Here is a 17,373-nt window from a genome sequence, read left to right on the forward strand (position 1 = left end):
CCTTTAAAAGAAATTAATCTTCCTTGTCTCTCAGAGGGCTACCCCATAATTAAACAACTCTTATTTCCCCCTTAGAGAATTCGTAGGAACTGATTCTAAGCTTAGATAGAGGCAGCTTGAGTCAGGCCCATTTTGGGGTCTCTGTATTCCATAGACTGTAGGAGATCAGGCAAAGCTAAACTCAACTGCAAAAGTAAAGGTGCTTAAACAAGAATGATAATCACCCATATATTCCAAAAAGAGAAAGGTTTTATTTTGTTTCTTTTGTTTTTGTTTTGATTACCTTCCAGCTAAATTATCTTATACCTGCAGTCTTTTCTGTTAGTCTGGATGTTGGAAAAGTAGCTTTGTTGCACTAAAAAGTTCTGATTTTGTGTTTTCAGATGCTGAAAGCTGGTGCCATCTATAGATTTCCATTCTGGGAGAGGTTTCTCTTTTGTCCTACTTTGCGTCAGACCTGCTGTTGTGAAGATAAGAGCGCCCAGGAGACACTTCCCTGTGGCTTAATAGGCTATGAAGGATGGGACTCATTAATCTGCTGGCAGCCACCCCTAAACAGGACGCTGCCTGGAGGTGGGGGAAGAAGGGGAAGGGAGCAGGCAGCTCCATCCAGGGGACCACCTTCTTCTAAAGGAGCTCATACATGAGATTTGAAGGAAAACACGACAATCCAGCCACAGAAACCTACATCTCTTGGAGGAGAAGGCTCTGGGCTACTGTTTTCATTTTTGACTTAAAATGATTACTCCTGAGATATTACCTGCCCACCTGATTATTTTCAAATTGCTAGAATGACTATTTCTTTCACTCCTGTCCCTTTTAGATTAGTGTGTTTATTTATAATTGGCTTTCCCTTTTCAATTCTCCACTAGGAGGCTTCTTACTACCTTTAGGTAAAGCCAAGCTACTCAACCTGGCACTTAAGGTCTCCTGACTTGGCCTTGCCTACCTCCCCATCCTCATCTCCTCATCACCTGCCATGCACACTTAGGCTACACTGGAACAGTGTTTTCTTGCCTCAGCTTTTTCCCTTGGCTTGCTTGCTTCTGGTCATCTTTGCAGAATCAGGATGACAGGCCCTCTTTGTGAGGTTTTAAATCCCAGACATCATATCTGCCTTCTAGGTTGTCTCTGGGTCCCTTTCCTCCACTCACCCTCACCCCAGTGTTTTGTAATAATCTGTATCTCCTACTTAGTACAACGGATGGTAAATGTTCTTTGAATAAATACAGAAACCCACTTCTGGCTCCCACATTGCCTATTTATATTAGATTCAAGGAATGAAATTTAACCAGGGCCTCCTGAATCAGAAGCCAATATATCACCTCTTACCTTTATGGTTTTGGTCTGGAGTCTGAGTCCATTTAAAGTGTTGATGGCTTTCTCTGCATCCTTTGGATCAATATAGTTAACAAATCCATACCCTAAACTCTGTCCTGTGGAAACATTAAAAAAAGAGAGAGAAAGAAAGAGACAGAAAGAGAGAGAAAGTTCTCAGTATTTTTATAGAGGCAACACTCCCCATTGTAGTGAGTCAAAACCCCACTTTACACCAGGGTTTATCCCTGGGTGAGAGGTTTTCAATTTTTCCATCTCTCACTGGGTGGCCTTTAAATTCACAGGAACTGCCTGGCTAGGTGCCCCTGTACATCCACACTAGGTATTCACTTATCCACATAATCAGGAAGAGGCAGGACAGGGTAGTAGGAAGAGAGCAGGTGTACTTTGTTAGAAGATACTTGAATTGGAGTTGTGGGACATTTCCTATTGGCCATGTGACTTTAGAGAGAAGTAATTTATTAATTGCTTTTGCATTGCTGGGGGTCACACCCAGGGCTGTGCACATGCTAGGCAAGTGTTCTACTACTGAGCCACATCCCCGGCCTTGAGAGAAATCATTTATTGTTCTGCTCCCCCAGATCTCTTCCCTGGAGATAACACTTTCCTCAAACAGGTTTGAGAGAGTTAGTGAGATATGGAATATAAAATGCCTAACCAAGTACATTGCCTAGAACATAGTAGGTGCCCAACATAAAACAGTTACACTCTGCTCGGTCCTGTAAAACTGGGGCAAGCACTGGATGCAATAGCTGTGTCTCCTGTCTTGGCCATGTCAGCCACACCCACACTCAGAGGGATGTAGCAGGAGCTGAGCAGCAAACAGTAGACACATTTATAGTGAAGATGCAAGCATGGGCAGAATTTAAAGCAGTTGTTCAGATAATTCTTTGCCCTCATCATTTCCGGGAGCCAATAACAATGAAAAAGAAGGGTGGGGTTTTTATTGGAAAGAGCTGTGGAGCTCCTAACACCAAGAGGGAGTGCAAACATATTCTGCAAAGAGGATTTAACTATTTTGGGTGGAGATAGTCAACTTGTCTGCAAAGAGAGGGTAGCAAGTGACAGGGCTCCCCCCTAAGTGAAATAAAAATAATGTGCTTGCGATCATGCCACTGATTATAAATAGTCCATCAGCTCTGCCATGTGTCATCAGCCAGAAATATCATTAGGAAACTTTACATTTTTTGACGTACCCTTTAAGAAATACAGAGCTGTGATGGCTGTAAAACCACAAACTTTCCAGGCAGTATTATTGATTTGTGGGTGGCAGCAGAGCCGATGGGAAGGAAAATGACAGGACGTCACATGTCAGGATAGACTGATTACATAAAGCTGTCTTTGGAGTACTGGGGCCAGGACTGGGAGACAATACAGCAAAAAGCCTGCCATGTCCTGGTGACAGGAGTGCATTTCTGCAGCCAAAAAATCTTTCCAACAGCTTCTGTTTTGCTGGTAAATGTCTGTGTTTGTGTTGGTTGTAGGAGGGAACCTGGGAAAACAAGTGGGGTTCTGGATCAGAAAATGGGTGACTCTGTTATCCTTTATAGGATGGAAGCAAAGAGAATCAAGGTGAAACTTAACAGCATTTGTACCCCAAATGTATATTCTTTGTGTTTTGGAAGAACAAGGTTAGAATAGGAAAGACAGGCAAATTTTGCTAGACAGTCCTTTCACTGGACAGAATTAGTAACTGGAGAGGCAAGAGTACTGGGCACACTCCAACTTTTCTTTCCATCTCACTGTGTATGATGTGTGCGTGTGTGTGTGTGTGTCTGTGTGTGTGTGTGTGTGTGTGTGAGAGAGAGAGAGAGAGAGAGAGAGACAGAGAGAGAGAGAGAGAGAGAGAGAGATGCATGTATTATAAAACCCTGCCACATGTTCCAAGAAATTTCATTTTGCAAATATAAAAATACAAGAGACTAATTTCATTGGTTTAAAAATATCATTTATCCTAAATTTGGCTCCACCTCATCAAGCCTAACTAAATTCATCTAATTAAATCCATTTTCATCATGCAAATTTCTCATATTTACCTTGCACATAGGAGAAGTCTAAAAAATTGCTGTACTAAAATATTCTTATAATCACTTTTTAAAACAGTCATGCACCAAGTTGAACTGCTTAAAGGGCATTTTTTAAAGCAATTATGTCAATGATAAACCTTATGGATGAATTCTAGGAAACTGGTCACATGACCCATTTTCCAGCCCAACTTAATTTGTGCAAAATTAAAATAGAATATGAAAAATATAAGCAAAACATTACTTAACTGCAAATATTAGGCACTGAAAAAATTCCTTATTCATCATGGTGATGGGATATATGTGGAGGCATTTATCATGCAGAAGTGCATGTTCCCAATACCCTATCCTTCTCTCTAAAATTATTCATACATTGATGGAAATATAAAGTAAATATAGTGGGTATAATTTTTGCATTGCAAATTTTATCTGTTTGAGATCTTTGCTTTTGGAGGAAGGAAAACACATTCAGGCTCAGGGCCTAGGAATGTTCTGAAGGTCAGGTGAGGGAAAGGATCTGCCCAGCAAGATGTGTCATATCAACCAACTTGCCCAATCAGTCCCAAATCCACCAGTACCTCAGCTCCTGGCTATAATTAGCACTGCTGTGTTATCATCACTTGTCCTAGGTTTAGAGAGACTTCCTTTGGTATCAAGAATGAAGGTGCTTTTGGAAAAACTGAAAACCAAATGAATTTCAGAAAGAAGGAAAAAATGGAGATTCTCCTTGACACAAAATAATGAACTCTAAAACAGAACACTGCATTGTACAGGAGGACAGATATGGAAAAACCTGTCTGTGAATTGAAACATATGAGATAAACTAACTGCATAATGAAAGTACCTGTGGTTGGCCCAGTTCACAGACAGGCTTTCTTCAATGCTTCTTACCATCATAGGAGGAGTCCAGCTATGTCTAATAAAAAATACTCTGTGGATCCAAGTATTTTATTTTAAAGTGCTCTAGAGAAGATTGAATCCCTGGGTAGAAAGTATAAAAACCAAAACGTCATTTCTCTTAAGAACTGTTTTAGTTAGTGGGAGAGAGAAAAAGGAGGAAGAATTGTATGCTTTAATTTTGGTGGCCATATATTGATGGTGGGTTTTGGATCAGCAGTTTTGTATTTAAGTGTGCATGGAGAAATAGAGATGGAACACATTCACAAAGAATACCAATACTTTTTTGGGAGGACTGAGAGAGTTGCCATGCTGGGTGGGCCCAGGGGACTCAGTCTGAAGCCTAGAACTAAGTGTGTATGTATCCAAAATCCAGAAATACTAATTCTTTATCAGCAGTAATGAGATTTGAACATATATAGATATAGCCACAGCATTTTAAGAACAGAAAATGAAAACAAACTTAATTTTTCTTCCCAATTTATAAGTTTATTTTGATGGCAATTTGAACAAATAAAAAATGAAATCATCAAAATTATTTTTATTGAATTATCTTTGTTGAAGAAATAAGATATTATGAAATGAAGACTATTTTCAAAATTTTAAACTATGATAACTATCTGACTTCTTGAGTCCCACATGACCTACAGGCTTTAGAGCTGATCAGTCCCTAATAGTACTGTTCAGCTGGCAGGAGTGAGGGGTCCCCACTTATTACCATATACTGGCAGGGAAGAAAATGCATTGTTGGCAATTTGGGATAGAAACTTATAATTCAGAATGTAGTTTCCAAGAGAAAACTGTTATACATAATGGTTACATTTTAAAGCACTTCAGTATATTTTAGATTAAACAGGTTCTTGTTTTGAACAAGCTGTTCTTGAATCTGAACTTGAGTATTTTTGTTTATATAAAGCAAAGGCATGTGCACACACATACAAACATACAATGTGTCTTCCTACTATGATATGGCAACATCTCTATTCTGTTGTAATAAATTTTCTGTCTAATTTATCCCTTAGAAACAAAATGCTTCTGTTCACAAGAAGTAGCTTACAAGAGTTTGCATCCCTGCATACAGTAGGTACTCAACAAGTGCTCCATAAGGAAAAGAATCAATAAAAGCATTTGTACTAGTGCTCCGTTTCTGGGCAAATATGGCCAGATTGTTTTGTATATTTGGAGGAAGAAGGGGCAAAGTGGGAAGTATCTGAGGAATTTTGCATTTGTGAAGGAGGAGAACAGGACAGCAGTTGCCACTACAGACTGGGAAAGGAGATACAAAGGGGTGAGTTTGCCTCTAAACAGATCAGGTGAACAAAATCAGCCCTGCCCAAATTCCACAGTGACTCTGAGTTTACAAAATGCTTTCCCACTCATTCTTTTTACAACAACCCTGTGAGAGGAGATAATAATTTATAGATAAGCTCAGAAAAAATTGTAATTTTCACACTATCACAGGACTGAATCTCACTTTAGAACAGGGATAGACAACCTTTTAAAAAAATGTATAGGGTATGATAGTAAATAATTTAGGCTTCGTGGGTCCTACAGTCTGTCATGACAACTTTGCCATTGTGTGTCAGTCAGAGACTATATGAGAAAACAAGGAGTGTGGCTGTGGTCCAAGAAAGGTTTGTCTAAAAATCAGGAAATACAGCCAACTTGGCTCTTGGGCTATAGTTCAAGATCTCCTGGGCTAGCTCTTTTGGCTCCAAATTCTGTACTGTTTGCTATAATCATAGTTATCCCATTTAAACTAACATGTTATTAACAACTATTTTGAATACCTTGGAGACTTTTTTGAATCACTTAAAAAAAAGTAAATTATCTTGAGTAGTTCGTGATCAGCATTTTTGTTGTTTTCAATCTCTAAAAAATGTCCAGATCATAGCTGATTATATGCCCTCATTTTCCCAGGATTTTGGGTAGAAGTGTTTTCTCCCTTGCTATTAAGGTCCTGGGGATTATTCTCATGTTGACATCCTCATGGCCGACTGAAGCACCAGCAGAGAAGTAGGCTGGAAGGAACCTCGAATGTCTGCACTGCCAACCTGCACACTTGGCTCTTTCTCTCTTTAAAAACCACCATTCTCCAGAAACCTAACAGTTATTCCTTTCCTCTGCAAAGCCCCTGAGGGGGCAACCAGATGGGTAGTTGCTGTTGATGAAAACTCTTGAGTTGAGTAAGGAATTTTTTGGATGTTAGAATCCCTAGCTCAGGCTGAAATCCTGTTCTCAAAGCACATGATAAAATCCCCAGTCACCTCAAGATCACCTGCTTGTGATAAGTCATATACTAGTTCAACCCCAGCAACTCCAAATTCCAGGATGCACTCAATGCCATTCCCTGACTTCAATTGCCTCAAATCTGTCTACACACACCCAAAAGAGGACAGAGCGATCTGTGGTTGTGACTACTTATATAAATGTGTGTGGGGGTCAAAACTATACTCGCTGTATAACCTTGGTTAAGTCATTTAAGCTTCATCAGCCTGTTCCCTTATTTGGAAACCAGGGATAATCCTGTAATCCTCACAATCAAAGGATCACTATGAGGATTATTGTAACATGGGGACTAATAGCAGCTATAATTTATTCAGTGCCAATTTGTGCCAGGCACTGTGCTAAGTGGCTTAGTCATGTTACCTCATTTAATACTGTGTGAAATGGATATCAGTGGACCCACTGTGCAGATATAGAAAGTGGGATTTAAGAAATGGTAAAAGAACCTGCCCAAAGTCAACTAGCAAGTGGGCTCCAGGGTTAGGACTTGAATGAAGCCAGGTCTGAGTGCTAGCTCAGCTCAGGCTCCCACTCCACAGGGGCTGGTTCCAGTGCAAGTGCTCAGCAGAGTTCAGTGCAAGTTCAGCTCAGCAGGGTGAAAACACACTCACCCTGCATTGTGGGGTTCTAACCCTGACTGGAGTGCATTGGACTTCTGGAGCCGCCCCTATGGCTCTGCTCCCTCCCATCTTCTGGGGGTTTGACAGTGTTTTTGTTAATCTGAATCTTGGCTTTTCTCATGAAAGCCCAGTGTTTCTACCTGCCAATAGTTAGAAGACTTATTTTCTTTTGGTAGTTTACACAATTGTCTCAAACTAAGAATGGTTGAAAACCTTGAGACTCCAAATGTGTTCCTATACTAGCCACCTAGGGACTTGTAAAATATGCAGATTCTCAGGTCCCATCCCGGATCTTTTGAATCAGATTTTTTCAACAAGATCCCCTGGTGATTCAGATGCATGTAAAAGAGAAGAACTGCCGACCGAGAGTGGGTCAGATGGGAATCTAAATCTCAGTGCTTTTGCTTATTGCATATGACTGTGGCTAAGTGAAATTAACCTCCCTGAGCCTTGGGTTGGGGGAAGAGAACACATCCAACACATAGTAATGGAGAAGGGAAGCTCTGATGGGAAAGTCTCAGGCTTTCTTAACATCTGCTATTTCTTTTTGCTTCCACATTTTGCATTCCTACTTTGTCTCTTTCTGCTTCAGTATTCTCATCTGTAAAATGGCATTAATGTTACTTTCTTCAAGAGATTGTTAGGACTTTTAAACGTGATAATGCAGATAAAGTGTCTGGCCTATAACAGGTGCCCAGTAGGTGTTTGTTGGTTCCTTTTCCTTCTTCCTTCACTCCCATTAGATGCAGCCTTCCATTACTGTCTGGGTGGATGTTATCTCTTCTATGAAGCCTCAACCTCCTTGCAAGTGGAGAATGTTTCTGATACTTTTCTTTTACATCAGAGCACACGATATGCAATAGGTACATAGAACTGCCATCTGCTACATGCTAGACATATGGGCATGCTCCAAAATATTCCTGCCTTCAGGAGGCTTATTGTGTAAAAGGAAAAGACAGGTCTAAGAACTAATTATAGCCCAGAAAAACCAATAAACACATAGCAGAGATTTTTTTAAAAAGCTATATATAAGGACAGAGAGGTGTTGGAGACTGATTCTGACCAAGTAGAGCAAGGAAGGCTTCCTGTAAGAGGGGACATTTGAACTGAGCTTTGAAGAAGTAGTAGGACTTTAATAGAGTTCTACTATCAAAGTGATGACATTCCAACTTGAAGACTAAATCCAAGCACTAAATTTATTCTACAGATATTTATTGGTTATCTATTATATGCAAGGCATGGTTCTGCCCACTGGAAATGTAGAAGAAAACAAAACATACTTGGCTTTTGCCATCACCTAATTTGCCTTCTGACTGAGGGTAGAGGAGACAAGAACTATAGAAATGAAAGATATGGTTGTTAGACGATGGTGAGTTTTAGGGAGAAAATAAAGCAGAGATCAAGGAAACAACAGTGAGGAGTAGGGTTGCAAATTATTTTTGGGGGTGGGTCAGGTAAGGCCTCACTGCTAAGGTGACATGAAAGCAGAGGCCTGAGGGAAAGGAAGTAGACAGTCACCCTTATTTGAGGGAAAGGCATTCCAAGCAGAGGGAAACTCATGTGCAAAGGCCCTAAGGCACGAACATGCTTGTGCATTGAAGATATGGCACAAATAAATATAAGGGTCGTCCATCATCACAGTTGTCAAATTACTGAAAAGAGAAATGAGGCACCATGGTTTCTTTGAGTTGATTCTATAGTGTTACTGAGTAAGACACAAGGGAAGTGACTGCTCTCCTTCATTCAGTCTTGTGGGTCAGTTGAACACTCTTGCTAATACAACCTTTTAAAACTACCTGTTTATGTGTCTCTTTTTCTCAACAGACTGGAAGCAGCTTGATAACAAGATGATGTCTCATTGACTCGAAAGCGTAATGACATTGCTGGATATATGGCAAATGTGTGATGGGTGAATGAATGAACGAACATTATCGGTTCACACGCATATTTACAGACTGCTAACCAATCATGGTCTCCTATCTAGCAAACATAAAGGGACCATGGGGGAATAGCATTTTTTTTTTACCAGAGCCCCACTTTACCAGAAAAAGTAGGTAAGAGATATGGAACCAGAACCCATAAGACACACTCAAAAGATCTGTGGGCATTTAGTCCGAAAGGAGAGAAGATGCAAAGCCCATACTAATATTTGAAAGGCTGTCATGGGAAGGCATGGTGCACTTGCTCTGTGGCACCCTAAAGGAGAGAATAAGGATCAGGCAGAGGAAGAAAATGGACAAAATTTTGTCTTGATAAAATGAAGAACTTTCTAATAATGACTTTATAAGGGGATGAGCTACCTTGTGAAGTGTTAATGGCCCTTGACTTGAAATAGGCAAACAGAAGCCAGACCTATCATTTGTCAGGAGATGCTGGTGTGTTCAGCAAGATCGACCCATAAAATCACCTCCAATGGGAGGATTCAAAGGTTCTAATTTATATTTATCTTAGACCCAATGATCATAGCTAGTGTCAGTTTATTCTGATTTCTGAGAAAACAAAAATAGTAGGGAATATTTATTGAGTACTTACTTATTTACATCATTACTCAAATCTTTATAACTTTCTGAAGCAGGCATATTTTATCTGTACTTTACAGAGGGGGTGAGGAAACTAAGGCCCAGAAGAAGGCATACTTACTCTAGGGTGCATGGTTAGAGAATAGGAGCAAGTCCTATCTGATTTCAGAGTCAGTGTGCACTTTCTACTATGCATGGGATTCTTGAATATGTTCTAATTTGTAAGCACAATACCTGTTCTGACATAGCACAGCATGCCTGAGACTTTGAGAGAGCCTGGGTTTTCTAGTACTAAGTCCAAGTCCTTGTTCTTCCCATTTAATTCCAACGCATATCCTGAATGTCACACTCCCATCTTCCAGCTTGGTTGTGCATGTCAAACTGGATCTGATGCATTATAGATGCCAGTCTTGGAAAAGACCTTAGTATCAATCATCTTCAAATCCCTTCTACAGAACTGAGGACCAAGGAAGAAGCAAGGAGTTCATGGTCTAGCAGAAGTCAAATCCATGAATTAATAACGATAATAGGGTATTGTTTGGTATTATGATAGAAGGAAAGAGAGTTTTCTGGAGGATGTGATACTTGAATTGAGACTAATCTGAAAAGACTGACAAGAGCTAGCTAGGTAATAGGCAGACAAGGGCATAGGCAAACAAGCATACTCCAGAAGGAGGGGGAAGCTCGAGCACCTACCCTGTGAGGGGAGAGAACTATCCTGAAATTTACAGCATCACTTCCACAAGGCCACTGGTTATTGCTGTTAACCTGTACTGTCACTACCTTTTCTAAGTTGAACTATCTGAGATGTGTATACAAGATCTCCCCAAATCTCTGGCAAAGACTCAGGAATTTTTTAGGAATCTGAAATTTTGAGTGTCTCTATTTTCTATCAGCAACACTAGTGAAAAAACAAGACCTTGCCTTCCTTATTATACATTTCCAAAGTATATAAAATTATCTTGAGCCAGTCTTTTGTTATTTCCAGAGGCCACATTCTGGCTTCCTAAGAAGATGTCATTACTACTTACCATGTGGCATCAAGACTGCAACAAGCAAAGTGCCTGGCCCACAGCAGGTGTTCAATATAAGCTTGTTGAACTAAACATGCCTCTTAATGGACTGGGAAGTTCCTTAAAGGTGGAGGTATGGGTCTTATTAATCTTAGTGTGACCCATGCCTGGCATATAGTAGACTTTCAATAAATCTATGTTGAATGGATAAATGAATGAATTCAATAAACGAATGAATACTAACAAAAAAGGCCATCATTTTTGAATGTCAGTTACTATGCATGGTGCTTTAATACTATCATCTTATTCATTCCCTAAAATAACCCTTTAAGGTAGGCATTATTACTGGCATTTAAAATCAAGGGGACCAATGCCCAGAGGCTTAAGGTCTTCAAATGAGGCCACTCAGCTCCAAAGCCCACACAGGCTTTTAAATAGCATTTCCTGATTGCAGAGAGGATATCAACCAACTGCTCACACAGATGCCTCCCTACTAGGGTAGGGCACATGGAAATTCACAGAGTATATACACTCATTTCCTGAAAACAGAAAGGTACATTATGCAATAAAAAAAGCCAACTAACTAATTCTCAAAGAAGGTTTCTTTTTTTTTTTGAACTCCTTTTGGCTTGTCCCATAAAATAAGTTGCTCGAAATGACAGTTCTTCAAATATAAATTTCAATAATAAACCTCAACAAATGAAAAACTAAACCAATCCAAGACCTATTTTTCCTCTGTTGTACAAGAAAAGAATGGGAATTTATAAGATAAAAAGCCAATATCAAGTGCTTAGTTAAAAAAAAAAAACTGAAAGGAAAAAAAAATTCTAGGTAATGTCCTGGGGACAATAGAAGCCTTGGTGACAACTATCTCACCTTCAGTATTTATTGTACAAAAAGAAGGAATGTTCAGACTGATGACCCTGGGGCAATGAACAATTCTTAATTGAAGCAACATTAAATTAAGTTATGTTCAGAATACTCTTACAAGACAGGAAAGAATAGTCACACATTTAAAAATATTTTTAATGAGGGTTGAAACAAAAAGAGGAGGATTTTGGCAAACTCCCAGCTAGCCATAAAAAAATGAACCAGAATTTTTAATTCTTGGCTGCTTTATTCTCACATGGAATAAAAGTTTGGATGTCAGACAGAAAGATTTTCTACTCAGAGTAGATGCAAACCAACAGGTGATCCCAGAAATGCAGCTGACGTTAAAGACAACTGTTTAGCAACAAAGGAAGAAGAGATAGAAAAAACTATCAGGTTAATATTATTTATGTGCACTGTAATTAGCTTTTAGGCAAAATGAAATTTTCTGTGGGTGAAAAGAACTTCTGTAGTTAATACTAAGACAATGACTTCCAAATTCTTCCACCAGACAACGTTCTTATAAGGGGCATGTAGAGGCTCCTGCCACCATGTTGGGACCCAGATTAAATGAAATAAGTTACATGAGAGGCCTTGGCACAAAGTAATACTTCATAAATATTAACTGAATAGAAACCTATTAAAACTGCCTCTATTCAAAATAAGAGAAGATTCATAGTTCTTGTTGAAGGAGATGAGATAAATAATTTGTCTGTGCAGAGATAAATCAGGATGTCAAATGTTAGCTGAAGCAGGACTTTGAGAACCTCTGAAGTAAGAGCTTGGGGTTCTCTGGCTTTGAAACTGCCACTCACAGCTGTGTGAATTCAGAGACACATTCCTCTGTCCCTAGCATCAAGGAATTCATTAATAGTAAGATGCCAGGCATGAAGCTCACCATCACAATCTGATAGCTTAGTTCAATTCCAATAAATTTTAAGAAAGAAATCCTTCACCTCATGAAAAAGAAAAGAAAAAAAAACAAACTTAAAAAAAAAATCACCATTTATCTTGCAGGTAGGAACTGAGGTAAAAGAAGTAAAAACCCAAGAGCAAAAAGTACTTTCACAGAAATAGGTCTGCAGGGTAGGAACTGAGGAGGAAAGCCTTCTTTGATTTTCTGAAAAGCTAAAGGAATGTCAGGGAATAGGTACACCAACTAAGTATGCGTGGCCTCATTATGCTAGCCAAATACTTGATAGACATGAAAGTAAAGGATTGCCCAGAAATATGTGTGAGATCACAAGCTGAGAACACCTTCCAATGGCTCAGCTCTTGTAGGCAATGGAAAATGAAAAGCCATCATGATCATCAGGATACCAAATGACCCATGGGTTGAATCAGGCCTAGAATGTGCTCAATGCTCAATAACCTGCCAAAAAATGCCTAGTTTGTAATGGAACTCTGCTGAGCTAGAGAGAAGGATCCAAGTGATGCCATTTTGTTTCTCCTAGGAGTAGGTGAGACTTTCTCAGCACACCAAGGACTCCATTTACTCACCCATGAGCAGTAGGGGATCCTACCTCATTCTTAATAAAAGATAGTCAAGTAGGAACTGTCCCAAACTGCTTCCTTCTCACCCACCACCAAACATATCCCTCCTGGCTTGGAAAATGTAGTTTTCAAAAGGCCAGAAGAAAAAAGATTCCTTGGGGGAATGCTACAAATTCTACCATTTCCTCTAAGTTTCATAATGCATGTTAGCACAGACTCAGAGAAATAGTGAAAAAACAAACCCTATTTTGATTGGTTCACTTCATTTTCCAAACTCATTTTGTCACAGCATGTCCTTTAAAAATATATTACAGGTTAAACACTTTTGGGAAGGATTTTTTGATGGGATTCCCAAACAAATACTACTGAAACAGAACTGAATACTGTCTCAAAATGTAATTACCATAAGGTGACAGACCTGGTTCCTAGTGCTGAGCTACAGTTTCTGAGATAACAGAGGGGCCAGTAGAAAGTGAGGAGACAAAACAGAAAATACTTCTAAGTCTCTTCACTGGGACAGTCTGTGACTGTTTCTCAGAAGACATTACACAGTCTGGCTTCTGAGATAATCTAGACACAGGACAGTGACGCAGAGTGGGGAGGGGGGTCAGACATCCAAAGACATGTTTACATGTTGGTATAGGTTTACAAGTCTGTTTCTAGCTTACTAAATATCAGTGATCAGCATGCAATGAGCTGAAGAAGACTAAAGACCCAAGGGGAAAAATAAAACATAATTGTGTGTGGTTGAGCAGATACAGGAGCACACTCTTGTAGGTACACACATACAGACACACTTATGCACAGTATCTATACTGACATATGACTCTGGGAGGTAGTAGATAAAAATAAGGCTTTGGAGTCAACCAAGCATGGTTTCATGTTTGTTGTGCTATTTAGAACTGTGTGCCTTAACAAGTTACTTAACTTATCTGAACACATTTCCTCACTTGTAAAATAGGGCTAATAATATTTACACCACACAGAACTGCTATAAGAATTATATCACTACATGGTAGACGATTTTTCTGTGTACTTTAATATATTGATTCACAATAATTCTATCAATATTCCTATTTTAGGAATAAGAAAGCGCAGAGAGGGCAAGAATTTACCTGTTGCACAGCTAGTAAGTGGTAAGGCTTGGGTGCAGATGCAGGCAGTCTAGTTCTTAATCACTAGGGTGTCCTGCCTAGCACAGTGCTGGATTCCAGCCAATCCATGATATTCCTCTGGAAGAGACAGACACACTTACACAAATACACAGACACCCTACACCTTCTTTTCCTCTCTAGTTTTAAGAATCTGCTGCTTTTGCTATTAGTTTATTACATGGTGCAGTTCAAGTGGGCAGCACACGGAAATCAGCTTCACAAACACAAGGATCTTCTGTGGCTGCTCAAGGAACAGAAGAATAAATTCAACCCTGAGAAATGTTAGTTCACTCTGAACGATGACTCACAACCGCTATTTTCACAAACAGCCTGCTAATTAAACTTTCTTATGAACTCGGCTAACCATTTTTCCAATGCATGGAGGAAAAATTATTCATTATAGACCGGAATCCAAAATCTAATATTAACAGCACAAGCAGGATCTGTGGCATTGTAATTTGATCAGCTTGAGCATTAATAACAGTTAGACATTGATGTCTGAGAGAGTTAATCAGCTTTTGCTGAGATGTGCGTAGATAACTGAACAAAACATCTGGAAGTCAGACTAGAAAGCAAAAGGCAACTCACCACAGAGGGCTGACTGTTTGCCTTTCCCTCAAAAGTCCCCTGCTTACAATGTCCTATCTTCTGGGTGACCACAGAAATATCCTAAATTGGTGCATCATGTTAGAAACAGCTCATCTCATCTAATAACACTCAGGAAGGTGGGAAGAGCCAGTATTATTTATTATGCCCATTTTATTGGCAACAAACAGAGGCACAGAACAAATTGATCTGAAAGTCCTGCAGTTAGAGCTAGAATAAGAACCTGGTAGATCCTTCCATGTTATCATGTTGTCACTCACAAAAGGGTCTAGTATTAAAACAAACTTGAAAAGTATACTGACTTTTTCAAATATAGAATTAATGGCTCTCATATACAAGCTGCAACAAATACTAAAACTGGGACTTACTGTTGCTGTGAAGGGCCTTCACAGTATCACCAAGTTTGAACTCAGAACTACCATTTGAAGAAAGTAGGAGTAGGAGTTACCTTCTCCATGAACTATTGAGGAAATGGAGGTCCAAAAGAAATAAACTGACTTATATATTACTTAGGTAAATAAGTAATAGTACTTAGGTAAGTCTAAGTCATCTATTGAGCAGGGTAGGTGGGAGGGGACTTTCATTGACATCAGTCTCACTTCTGGCTAGTTCAAGACCTTGTGCTGGGTATTTATGACCAGAAAGTGTTTGGGGTGTGAGTGTGCTTTGTGAGTGTGGAGCTCTTGGGCACTGCTCTCTCCGTTTGGTGTGTCTCATTGGAAAGGCTCCATTGACTGGTGAGGGATACTGAGAAGAGCAAAGGTGGCTGGAAATTAGTTCTCATTTCCACTGTCAGGACCAGGAAATTACAGTGACATTTGAGGTTATGTTGGTCATCCACCTCAGGGTCCTGGGTCAGAACTCACTGTGGAAACCATCATCAGAAATATGGAAGCTGAGGACTGAATGAAATTCCTGCATGCCCAACCCTATTAGGAGAGGGACAACGGGAAGGGAAGACTGAAGAAATTCAAGCCAGTAATCACTTAGTTCAGGACAGCAGGCAAGGAAGATCTGCTTTGGAACCCCTCTTTTGGCACACTGTTTATAGATTACGCTAATAAAAACAGGGACTCCACTCTGGCAGCTTCTCTGTGTTACTATCTAATCTGTCCATAAAATCTAAGCCAATTAATCAAAAATGGATCTAGGTAGGAAAGAAGAAGAAAACTCCATGTATGTGTTTCAGGCTTCATAGCCCATCCTGTATTACATAGCTGCAATGTCTCCACAATCTGAGACTATTTATCCAGAAAAAGAGCTATGGTGAGGGTGGTAGGAAGTGGGGCAGTGGGGCTAAGCTCCTAGGTGCCATGTGAGAAAGAGATGAAGATTGTCATTATTCAATTTTCCTTCCTGTAAAGAAAACTCAGGCTAACTGGTCTGTTACTTCTCAGACAAGTTGCATTTAATTTACTAATTTTTATCTGGTCTCTTTTTACCATTGTAATCCATTTTCCTCTACCTTGTTCTTTAAAAATATATGAACCATTTTAACATTAGCTTGTTTCATATTATCTTATAAGCCAGCTCAGATCCTTTTTGGATAAAAGGCATGTAAGTAAATAAGAAGGAGAAAGCAAGACAGGAAATAAGCAGAGAAAAAAGAGAAGAAGAAAGAACAAGGAAAATAAGAAGTCACGTGTTCATGATTCTAACGATCTTTGGGCTGCCTCAACATGATGAAAGAAGTACTGAATAGAAAAGCCTCTGAAAACAAACACTAAGGGAAAATATCTGGGATTACTAAGTGTGTATTTCATACTTATACCAGCAGTAAAATGAGATGATGTCTGTGATGAGAATTACAGACTTTACCCTAACTAGCTGTATCCATTTTGCGTTGATGGGCCTTGCCTCTCACCAGACATTCAACTATAAAACAAGAGCCAAACAGAAAATCAAACTTATAAATCAGCAACAAATTGAAGTACATAGAAAGAGAGTCATTAAGCAAACCTCAGTGAGACAATGATTCTCAGATCATAGAGATCATGGGAAGTCTGCAAACTGCCAACTTCTTTCTGAGTTGGGTAGGGTTATTTATTAGCAAAGTAGAGGGAACACAGGCTTTAACATCCAGCAAACTTGGGTTCAAATCCCAGCGTCACCACTTATTAGCACGTATTCATTAGTCCTTGACAAGGTCCGTATTAGTCAGCATGGACTGCTCATAACAAAATATCTTGGTTGGACAGCTTAAAAAACAGAAATTAATTTTCTTACAGTCTGGAGACTGGAAGTCTGAGGTTAGGGTACTGGTATGGTTGGGTTCTGGTGTAGGCTGGTGTTCTGGTTTGTACATGGCTGCCTTCTTGTTTGGTATGTGCATGTAGAAAGAGAGTTCTGGTCTCTTCTTATATGGAAACTAGTTTTATTAGCTTCTACCCTTACGTGCTCAATTAACCATAATTACTTCTGCAGAGGCCCTGTTTCCAGTTACTTTGGGAGTTAAAATTTCAACATATGAATTTTGGGGAAACATAAACATTCACTCCTTAACAATGTTTCTAAAACTTGGCTCAGCTGCCTCCTCATCACAAACTTGTCTC

General features: G+C 39.5%; 1 protein-coding gene across 5 annotated transcripts in view; it reads right to left on the reverse strand.

Annotated features, from left to right (window-relative positions):
• Elavl4 (ELAV like RNA binding protein 4) overlaps positions 1 to 17,373 on the reverse strand; it is a 138,405-nt gene that overhangs the window by 23,254 nt on the left and 97,778 nt on the right. For all 5 annotated transcript variants that reach the window (XM_074080178.1, XM_074080177.1, XM_074080179.1 and 2 more), the window contains exon 3: positions 1,333 to 1,436. In XM_074080178.1, coding sequence (XP_073936279.1) covers positions 1,333 to 1,436 — 104 coding nt within the window. The remainder of the gene's footprint in view (positions 1 to 1,332; positions 1,437 to 17,373) is intronic.

The sequence above is a fragment of the Castor canadensis genome, chromosome 7, assembly GCF_047511655.1.
Source record: "Castor canadensis chromosome 7, mCasCan1.hap1v2, whole genome shotgun sequence".
NCBI classification, from domain to species: Eukaryota; Metazoa; Chordata; class Mammalia; order Rodentia; family Castoridae; genus Castor; species Castor canadensis.